Genomic DNA, 11,422 nt, shown 5'->3' with positions numbered 1-11,422 from the left:
CTGTCAACATTTATTCGCTCTCTTGTTGTTCTAAACCTGTAAGAATTTATTTGTTTTGCTGAACACAAAAAAATATATGAATAATTACATTTTGATTTATTTGGGTAAAAAAAATTCTAGATGAAGAAATTACAAGAAAAACTTTTACAGCATCTTTAGGTTATAATAACACCAAAAATTCTAATCCATAATTTGATTTTTAAAGATTTATTATGTTTTTTTTTTTCATAAAACACAATAAATCCATGACGTTTTTTAAATAAATCTATTGAATCAGTATATAAATGTGCATTCCTCTTTGCCATGTTATATTCATTTAGTTGACTAGTGGTATACACTGATTAAAAAAAATAAACATTAATGGCTTCAATCAAAACAGCGATCAGCTGTAAAATGTTTTGGTCCTGCTCGATTTACGTTGACTTCGAGTAAAATAATGGAAAGTTTTTCATAAGATCCACTGGGGTCAATGTGTTAGCATGACAGTCGTGTGAGAACAAGCGAGTGCCTCTCATGTAAATTATTTGAATTTGATGGCTTACGTTTAAACCACCACAGGTTTATCAATGCCATCAAATTATTATTTTGTTTTTGTTTGTTTGTTTATTACGCAGTACAAAGTAGATGAGGAAAACTAGGAATCCGTCTATTCAACGTGCCACCATTGTTGTTTACAGTGCATGGAATGGTGCGCTGTGATTTGTTGAGCGGATTTATTTCAGTCTGCAGAGAAGGAGGACTGGTGTTTATCGCGTTTTGGAAAAAAGGGGAGAAAAGATAACCGAATAACACAGCGGATATCGGATTTTGCGTAAAATGAGGAATTTCCTTTTTAATACTGACCTGATACAATACTGATTTAGGTGGTAATTAACTTTTTTTAAATGGGGTTTATCACGTTTTGGAATCAAACTTCATATTCTGATTAATCTTTATCACCAAACAGTCATGGGGCACCACTGACTTCCATATTTTTCCTACCATGGAAGTCAATGGTGCAAACATTCTTCAAAATATATATTTTTTGGGGGAACTGTCCTATTTACAAAATGTTTATTTAATTAACCATTTAAGTTAAAAAAATGTACAATGAGCAAAAAGGAAATACAGTAAAATTATAGTTGGTTCTTATCCTTCACAATTATACTAGTCAACATTTGAAGTGGATCAAAAATGTTTATCAAATATGTCCTATAAGAACGGGTACTGGGTATTAGTTTTAAGACAACTTTTATAAAAAGTTTTGATCCACCTATAATGTTTACTAGTGTAGTTCAGGTAAATCAAAAACAATAAGTTTAATTAAGTTCATGTTACTTTATTTATTCAGTTATGTTGACCCTTGAGGGCTACAATGTACAATTTCTGGGGGCCACAACACTTTGTGAAAACCAGCAGGACCATCACTAAGGAAATAAGCAAACTGCCAGCAGACAAATGATCAGTATGCTGCGATCAAATATCTCCTGAGCCCCTCCTGAAACAGAAACACATGTTATCATGCAGTATATCTAAAGAACAACAAACAAAATTACTTGAGATCATTTCTATCGACTCTCACCTGTGACTGAGATCCAGCTCTTTGGAGACGCTCCTCTCTCTGGGTGTTTACAGTAGTAGAAACCCTCATGTGACTTTGAGACTGTAGGGATGATCATCATGTCTCCTGTAGTCTGATTCTGCACCAATGATCCATCTTTATAAAATTCAGCTTTCAGTTTAGAGGGTTTTTTATCTCGATATAAACAGCACAGAGTCAGATTATCTCCTTCAGTCACAGGATGAACAGGACTGTCCAGAATCACATCAACATCTACACAACAGAAGAAAAGACTATGTTTAATATAAATTATGTTGAGATAATAAAAACAACAAAACAGAATCATTCAATACTTAATGTACATTGTTATTTATGTTAGCTAATGGGTTAACTAATGTTGAATTTATAACTATGTAAAAGAATATATTAATATTTATATTAATACACCATTCATTTGTGTACAGTATTTTTCAAGTTTTTAACTTTAGAATTTTGCTTCCAGCAGCGCTTTTTATATTTACGTTTTGTGGCATATTGAATTGAAGGGTGTATGTGTTCTTTAAGTATTGATTGTAAATGAATTTATAGATGGATTTCAGTCACGTGACCTTTTACGTCATGCCGCCATCTTTAGGACCTACCGAGTACCAGTAGGCTATTGACAAGCATTGGCTACCTACGATTTACGGATTTCTTATCTTTTACTGTCTATGATTCTTACGGATAGAGTAAAGGGCTACGAAAGACAACATGTCGCATCTCAACTGTCATGAAAATAAACGCTACTTTAAAAAAATATATCTTGGTAAGGGTGTGATGCCTTCTCGATCCCTGATGCGTTCTTCCAGCCGCTGTCCGCTGCTACCGAACTACCACTATTTTACAACATAAGAAGGCACGACACAACATGAAACTTTGCTCGAAGTATCACCTGGATCTCGATACACATGAACGCGAGCATTGAGAACATTGTTTGTGTACACAGAGTTTACTAAAAATCGGGTTTTGTACAACTGACTTTGGCTGTAATAATGTCCGCTTGTCATCTCTGCCAGACGTAAATAATCGATTTCCGAAGGCGAATGAATAGCTGTGTCCCAATTCAAAGGCTGCGACCTTCTAAGCATGTATTTTAAGACCGATTGCGTCACAGCAGCGCGACTTCAGGCCAGTAAGGCCGTCCCATTTCAAAGGATGCTTAAAATGAAGTCTCAAAATGCGTCCTCATTTCTCTGCGCTGTTAAGGATAGAACGAATGGATCCTTAACAGCCGAGGATATCCCAAGAGTCATTGCGCGTCTGCAACGGCTGCAAAAAAGGGGTGGATATTCTAAAAGAAACAATTAAAACCTTTATTAAATAAAAGTGTATTTATCAGAAAAAAACATTTTCTTGTCTCTGTTTTAGTATTATAAGTTATGTTTTGTGTTGATAATATTCTTTTTATGTTGCAAATATTTATAAGGTTGATTAATTTGGTACACTGTTGAATAGTTTAATATACATCAACGTGTCATATTTACAAAATAAATTAATAATTTTTTTGATGTCATATTTATTTTAATAAGTCAGAAACGTGCAGGCGGGCGCGTGCAGCAGGTGACGCTAATTATGGATCCTCCGAAGGTTAGACCGTCTCATTTCAGTTCTCTTCGCGAACTTCTGAGGCTTCCACCTTGAAAGACCGAGTGCTCACCTTTTAAGGTCGAATGCTCATAAGGTTGCAGCCCTTGAATTGGGACACAGCTATTGAATCTCATATGAGGCTCCTTTTTCAACTAGAAGGTCAATATTGTTTTTCACTTGCGACAAAACAACGACTTATCCGTGCATTTTTATGGAATTATGCTTTAGGAGATATCAATCTTTACTCTCCTCCCTTCTTACGTCGCAATTGGAGATCAATACATCTTGACTGGGAAGAAGGCGGCGAGCGGACGCCAAATCATCCAAAGTCAGTAGTTCAAAACCTTCTTTTTAGTTAACTCTCTGTTCACAAACAGTGTTCTCAATGCTCGAGTTCACGTGTAGAGACATAGGCGATACTTCGAGCAAAATATCATGGTGTGTCGAGCCTTCTTAGTGTTGGTAAAATAGCGATTTTGATGCTCACAGCATATTGAAGGCATAGCTTCTAGTTCTTTTGCGACCACTTTAAGTCCTCAAAATGGCGGAAGACAAGTGAGTGACGTCAGCTGATATCCATGTATACATACAGACATGTAAAATCTCACCATGAACTGAGATATTAACATGATGAAGTTTCTCTCCAGATTCAGACTGACACCAGTACACTCCAGTATCAGATGTGTAGAGAGATCTGATTGTACATGTAGATCCTGGTTCTGATCCAAAGATTGATGATGAACAAGTTCCCAATGTGTTTGTGTATCTTCTCACTGTCCATCCAGTAGATTTACTGTGATCCTCACAGCTCAGAGAGAGAGATTCAGATGAGAAGTGTTGAGATCTGTTGGAGCTGATGGTCAGAGAGACTGAAGGAGAAACACCTGAGAAGAAAATTACAACTCCAATTACATTTGTGAAAATCCTCTTTATTAAAGATAAATGATATAACAACAGAACAGGGGTGTTCAGTCCTACTCCTGGAGATATACTGAGAAATGTCCAGGTGCGTTAAGGCAAGCTCCCCAAGTTTGCCACTCATATTTATTTACATATATTTAGCGTAACTTGGGGGTGGTGATGGCGCAGTGGATAAGACACTTGCCTTTGGTGTGAGAGACCTGGGTTCGAATCCACTGTGACACACCATTGTGACCCTGAGCAAGACAACCCCTAGTTGCTCCAGAGGTGTGCAACCTCTGACATATATATAGCAATTGTAAGTCACTTTGGATAAAAGCGTCAGCTAAATGAATAAGTAAGTAAGTAACTTCAATGCACCACCAGTGTCCAAATTCCCTTACTACTACTAAACAGTTTTGGGGTAATGCATTACGTAATAATATTACTTTTCTAAAGTAACGAGTAAAGTAACGCATTACTTTTAAAATTTACACATTCAGTTACTTTTTAAAAAAGTAAAGCAAGTTACTTTTCAGTTTAATTAATTCAATTAAAAAAATATGTGCTGAATTAAACTGAACGTAGTCACATTATGCATTCTATGTGTACAAGCCTGTGTGGGAACAGTTTGAGTCAAAAACTGAGATGGCAGACCAGAGCTCGACATTTTTGTGATGAAATATGCAATTTCTGAATGCAGAACTTTTCAGTCATAAAAACACCTGCAAGGCCTGAAAGAGATCAAGCCTCAGACAAAAAAATTACGCAAAAGTAACTAAAAAGTAACGTAATGATTACTTTCCATGCATGGAAAGTAACTAAGTAACACAATTAGTGACTTTTTGGGAGTAACTTCATATTGTAATGCATTACTTTTAAAAGTAACTTTCCCCCAAACTGCTACTAAATTCCCTACTTTCAGAGGACTTTATTAGTGGACTAATGTAGGGAATAGGGAATGAAGGTGGGGAAGAATAAGGGCTTTTTCAGACACAGCCTTAAATGTCGGTGGTCTCCACAACTCCAGATGCTAATTTTGTGTGCTTACTTTATAAGTTCATTATTTAGTTTGTATGTTTTTGTGTTTTATATGCTCATTGATGTGTTTTATTAGGTGTGAAACTGGAATGTTGTACAGGTATGTCATTTATTCTTGCAATGTTACTAGTATCTGTATGTTTAGTATGTTTGAATACGTTTCCTCAGTGAATTACAAATTGTATTGAGTGATTATTAACAATCCTTGTTATACTTGTGTCCAGCTTCTGAGTTTTGTTTATGCTTTATTATTGATTTATTTTAGATACCATGCAACTGGTTGATGCTTGCTAATGATAAAATGGATCATACTTTAACAAATTTTATAGTTGTGTGTAATGAACTCACCAGTGATCCACAGTGGCTTTGTGTTACTGTACTTTGTGTGATAGACTGGATCTCCTCTCTCTGCTCTGCAAGCATAAACTCCGTTGTGCTTCACAGTCACTGAACTCAGAGTATAGTTGCCTTTAGATCCTCGAATGCTGTCTGACACAAGCTGATAGTCGCCTTTCTCTGTAAAAAGTCAAAATATGGTATGTTAATATGAAAGAAAATTGAGCAAAAATGCAGAAAAGTGTCCTTACTATAACCTTATGTTTTCACTGCAAAAAAATATTTTCAAGAAAAAAAAATCTTAGTATTTTTGTCTGTTTTCAGTAAAAATATCTAAAAATTCTTTAATTAAGATGATTTTTCTTCATGAGCAAAACGACCGAAGAAACTAAGTCTAGTTTTTAAACCAAAAATATCAAATTTAAGTAATTTTGTGCATAAAACAAAAAAATCTGCCAATGGGGTAAGCAAAAATTTCTCGAATTTAGTGTTTAAGAAAAATTTTCAAGATTTTTTGCTTACCCCAGGCTGAACAACAAAGAATGTTTAAGTAAAGCTGACAAGACACACTTTTGTTGAATTAATGCAATTAAATTAAGTTTACATTGTTACATGGATTTGTTAAATAATGTCAACATGAAAGTATTAAAGGTGACATAGAATGATTGAACGGGGTATTTATCCTTGTTCTGTGATGTGACATGTAGACAAATATTTTTTTGTTTGGGTCTGTAATGCCTTAGAAGCTTCCTAAAAACCTCTCTCAGATAGCTCTATTAGGGTGGGGGATTTTAAACAAGTGGTTTTGTACCTATTTGGCTCCCTCTACTGGCTTACATTGCTATCTCATTACTGATTGGCTGACTTTCCTGCCACTCAAAAAATTTAGCCAATTATTTTAAAGTGAAGGGGCAGTGAGATCCCTGTGATGTCATAAGCATCAGTTTTTCAGATTGGGCCGTTTTCTGGCTGACATTTCTAAAAGAGGAATTTCTATGAGACTGAGATGTTTAGCATGTGTTGCACTTTTTGTATGTTTGTGAATGCGGGTAGACTACCATTATTCAACAAAGACAAGGTAAAAATGGTTTTTCATTCTCTGTCCCCTTTAAGTAAAACTGGCAAAATTGAAAGTTCATTGATGTAGATATGAAGCAGATTTTAGCTGTGGAATTACTCTGTTCAGTGAACCAGCTGAATGTCCAGCCTGTAGATGAATTTATAACCTCACACATCAGAGTCACTGAATCTCCTTCAGTCAACCACCGGTCTGGAGAAACACTTAAAACTGGCTTGGGTTTATCTGAAAGTGATCAATCTCTCATGAATAACATGTTACACTTCATCTCTTCACACTAATAATGATGAACAAACATATAAACTCACCTGATGATACAGTCAGTGTAACAGCATCACTCATCTCAGTGTATTGTTCATTTACACTCTTTCCTCTACAGGTGTATTTACCACTGTCAGTCTGTTGAATGTTGTTGATTTTACACTCTTGTGTGTTGCATTGTGTGATTATATTTCTGTTATTTCTCTTCTCTACAGTCCAGATGTATGTCCACTCAGTGTCTCCTGTATCCTGTATGTCACATCTCAGAGTAACAGTTTCTCCTCTGAACAGCTGTTTGTCAGGATTAACACTCACTACAGGTTTTGGACTCTCTGTTTAAACATAATTACCATCAAGTACAGAAGTGGCAAATCATATTGAAGTAGAAGATTATTCCAGAATTACCCACCCCTGGATTAGACAGTTACATTAAATATGGTGTCTAACCCTGACTAAAATCCATAAATTTCATGTTGTCTCTCACCTGTAACATTTATCCACAGTCCATCACTATAGTCTGTGTAATAGTCTGGGTTTCCTCTTCCAGCTCTACACCAGTACTGACCTCCATCTGAATCTTTAACACAGTTGATTGTGTAAGAGTTTGTTTCTGTTGTCATCTTCTCAGTGTTTTGTGTGTTTTTGTACCAGTAAAACTTCCATCCAGTAGACCAATGATCAATGCGACACTTCAGAGTCACTGTGTTACCTGTCAGTACAGATCCTTCAGTATCTGAGGTGAGATCAGGTTTTGGTTTTGATCCTGCAGGAGAATAAAACACATTCAGATCCTAAAGAAACTTCTCTCTGAGTTTTTATTAGATACATCAGCCTGCTTACATGAAATTATAAATCTGAATGATTAATGAAATAAAACACTAAGCTGCTGATACAATGGCACGCAAAAGAAGTTTTAAACGTAGGTTCTCAGGAGGAGCATAAACATTCAATCCTGTCAATCATCCTGAGACCCTTTTTAAGCAAGTCGGTCTCTGTGCCCTTTCAGTGACGATTCATCCGGCATCCCTCCTCCTCCCCAAATCTCCTCCTCCATTTTGCTCATTCCTCTACTTGCTCTATTCCTCAGAGGTTCTGACTTGATTTTCTTGCTATCCTATGAGCAGTTCTCTCTAATATTTTTCTTGATCTTCCAGACCTCATATTGACCTCCACTGTTCCTGTTAACTGCCATTTCTTAATTACAATCCGAACTGAGGAATTTGGTACCTGAAAACGCATTACAATCTTTTTACTGCCTTCCTCTTATTTGTCGGCGTCAATTATTTTAATTTTCAGAGTGCCAGACAACTGCATAGAGATTGTTGGGACACAATTAGAGGAGCCTGGGCATTTATACATTTTAAATTTCTATCGCCTGGCCTTTCTTAATGATGACTGTGAACAAGCCATGACCCTAACAGGCTAACTGTGGTCTGATACCATGGTCAAAGTTATCTGAGAGCTCAATTCTCTTGGGGTTTCCTTTTTTTTTTTTTTGCAGAGTGCTTTCTTCTTTTTTTATCACTCTAAAATTCTAGAAAACTAAAAAAATCCTCTATCTCATACTTCATAATGACTGTCTCTCCAGTGAACATAGATCTTTCTGGTGTTACTGTCACTGTAACTTTGGCTAAAACTGTAAGGATAAAATATACAAAGGTAAAGATAATGAAATAATGAAGATAAATGAACACCTTTGTACAGCACATTTTTGTCCGATTCGCTTTGTACCACTTTATACAAATTAGCCAACTCATAAATTATGAATGTTGATAAATAGATAAACAGACTCACCTGATACTGTCAGTGTAACTGCATTACTGATGCGTGAGTATCGTGATCCCCTGGTCTTTGTTCCTCTACAGGTGTATTCACCTGCGTCAGACTCAGTAACAGATCTGATTGTGTAATGCTGAAGTTTATTTCGCTGGATGATTGAATCATCTTTATACCAGCTGTACTGCCACCTCCTGCATCTTCCTCCATTGATGACACATCTGAGATTGACAGTTTCTCCTCTGAATACATGATCATCAGGCCAAACAGACAATTGAGGTGTCGGTCTTTCTGTAAAATGTCAAACAATTCACACTGTAAATAGTGTCCTCCATGAATTCCAAACTGGGTACACAAACTGTGTTCATGTATTTTTCACATGCACAAAATGAATGTGTTCATCCTCTAGTCAGTGTACACAAAGCCAGGCATGTGCAAGCTTAGACATAAAATGGAGCTTGAGCAACTTGCCCTATTGCTTGCTTAAGAGAAATGAGAGACTGCAACAGAACCAACAGTCTATGACGTTGGCTTTCAATCCTGTACATGGGGACCCACTACTTTGGAAATGTTTTCTTCCTTATCTAACACACTTAACTCTGATTATCAATTCATAAGGTGTGAACTCCTCACCTTACTTCATCTCCTCACAACTCTGCTCAGAGTTCAAAATCCAAAAGGAATTTATCCCTCAACGACTCAAAGTCCAGTCTGTAACTGACTGGCAAACCCCTCAACCGATCATCCATCCAGTTTCAAACCAGTGGAGTCATTCTGACAGTGGGAGTTTTACATCAAGAGATTATCAAATTTCTGGTCCTGGAAAAGTCTACTGCGGTTAAAAGTTTGTCCAACTGAAGCAAGTCTGATAAGTTGGCTCAATACAAATGAATTATTTTGGGGTGAAATTCAACAAAATAAGTTGAATTCACTTTATTTCACCTAGCTAAATATTTATTTGTCTGCACAATGCACCCAACTTATGTTCAGATAAATCTATTTAATTGGGTTTGGAAATGTGTGTTATTTTTAAGTTAAACCATCAATGTTTCTGTTTCTCTGTGTGTGTGTGTGTGTGTGTGTGTGTGTGTGCGTGCGTGCGTGCGTGCGTGCGTGCGTGTGTGTGTGTGGATTTAAATAAACAAGCCTACATAGTGTTTGAAAATACAGATGGCATCTTTTTGCTCTCTTTAAAATTTGGCACTTAAATATATTGAAATTTTCTCACTTTTATCCAAAGCAATATATGTGATGTAATGAATGAATAACATTGAATCACCTGCAGTATGAGAGTAAATGTTTGAAATCAGCACTGTAAAGAAGAAAGAGAAAAACTTATTAAAGTTTAAACATTAAGCTGATAAACCATCTGTATGAAAATACATCAATTTATAAATCATACTGTTTATGCATATGTAAATATTATCAGTGTTGGACAGCAGCCTAATCTGAACACTTAAATGAAGATGCATTTTTTAATTTATGGTCTTTACTCACGATGGCTCATTTTTGCTACAGATTATTTTGACATGTCAATCAAAAAGAAAAGACGCTCACACAGCATCAGACACACAAAACTAACCAAACACACTGATGTCCCTCATTCACCTACAGCACAACAGATTAATTTCTGTTTAACAAACACACAACACTATCTGTACATTTACTTTCTCACACAAACATCATTCACTTATATATCACGAGATAAAGATTTAAGCAGCATTAATAGTTTTTGTAAAATGCATCAGTAGTAAATTTGATTCTGTAGACAATGTGACAGTAATTGATGTGTATTTAAATCCATAGAGAGAAGATAATACTCACAGAGAACTAGAGGAAGAGAAATCATCGCCATATTAAGAACTGAAGCCTGAGGCCAACACTTTGTAATATTGATCTTCTGATGACTGACACTAAACAATTCTGCCTTCTGATGTCTTATAGCTTGTAAAGACGTGACGTCATACTTCGTCATTTAATTAATAAATAAAAAAATATATTTTTATATATGATGACTCAGAATTTCAACAGATTCCCGGATTATCAGTTTCCCATTTTACACTGCTAATACTTCAAGAGTTATCTATGGGAACTTATAATTTGACATTTCATACTGTACTAAACCCTGTAATTTTCTAATTTGCGGTGTCATGAATTGATAAATACAGCCGAGTCAAACTGAGTATGCTGCTGCTTTTAATGTCTCAAGAACAAATTACAAATTACTCTTATGTCTAACAATGCTGATATAAAACTACAGGAATCAACACCACAATAATGTCACATCCATTTCTATTTCAACAAACGGTTAACACTGATGTTGACATATTTGCTCCTGTAAATAACAATGAAATAAACACAAACGGTGTTCTATACTCTTTAAAATAAAAGGGCTTCATGATTTCATAAAATAACTATTTTTGTCTAAATGGTTCCATAAAGAACCTTTAACTTCTGAAGAACTTTTCTATTTCACAAAAGGTTCTTTAGATTATAAAATTGTAAGCAATAAAGGGTTTTTATAAAAACCTTTGACTGAAATTACAAAACCAACCACATGATGTTAACCCATAAAGCTATTTACAATGTCAAAAATAAAGGTACTAGGCTGTCACTGGGCAGTACGCTTTAAAAAAGGTCCTAATATTTACCATTTAGGTACAAATATGTATCTTTGAATTGCCAATATTTACCTTTGAAGTACTAATATGCACTTTTTGGATACAAAGGTGTACCCTTTTTGAAAGGGTACTGTCCCAGTGACAACTTTTGTACCTTTATTTCTGAGAGTGTAGGTCGTTTTTTTTTTTTTTTGATAATTAATCTGCTAGGTCATGTTTATGAAAGATTTGTGACAATTTATG

At 35.6% G+C, this 11,422-nt stretch overlaps 1 protein-coding gene across 1 annotated transcript; it reads right to left on the bottom strand.

Moving 5' to 3' along the window:
• Nucleotides 1-1,406: 1,406 nt before the first annotated feature.
• On the bottom strand, nt 1,407-10,413 carry LOC135733710 (leukocyte immunoglobulin-like receptor subfamily A member 3). The gene is made up of 10 exons (XM_065252503.1): nt 10,383-10,413; nt 9,838-9,870; nt 8,577-8,849; nt 7,267-7,545; nt 6,830-7,114; nt 6,621-6,746; nt 5,456-5,623; nt 3,775-4,050; nt 1,562-1,813; nt 1,407-1,477 (listed from the first exon to the last, which is right to left on the bottom strand). Exons 1-10 carry the CDS (start codon nt 10,411-10,413, stop codon nt 1,407-1,409), a joined length of 1,794 nt encoding a protein of 597 aa, XP_065108575.1.
• Between the last annotated feature and the right edge of the window lie 1,009 nt (nt 10,414-11,422).

The sequence above is a fragment of the Paramisgurnus dabryanus genome, chromosome 3 (genome assembly GCF_030506205.2).
Source record: "Paramisgurnus dabryanus chromosome 3, PD_genome_1.1, whole genome shotgun sequence".
In the NCBI taxonomy this organism is placed as follows: domain Eukaryota; kingdom Metazoa; phylum Chordata; class Actinopteri; order Cypriniformes; family Cobitidae; genus Paramisgurnus; species Paramisgurnus dabryanus.
This window is presented reverse-complemented; position numbering and strand designations above follow the sequence as displayed.

Excerpts from the sequence above, each read along its gene's own strand:
- LOC135733710 (XM_065252503.1), bottom strand. The coding sequence starts at position 10,413 with ATGGCGATGATTTCTCTTCCTCTAGTTCTCT. Across the intron at positions 7,546-8,576 it reads AGTTACACTGACAGTATCAG|GATCAAAACCAAAACCTGAT; the intron begins GTGAGTCTGTTT and ends ATTCTCCTGCAG. Across the intron at positions 5,624-6,620 it reads CAGCTGGTTCACTGAACAGA|AGAAAGGCGACTATCAGCTT; the intron begins GTAATTCCACAG and ends GACTTTTTACAG.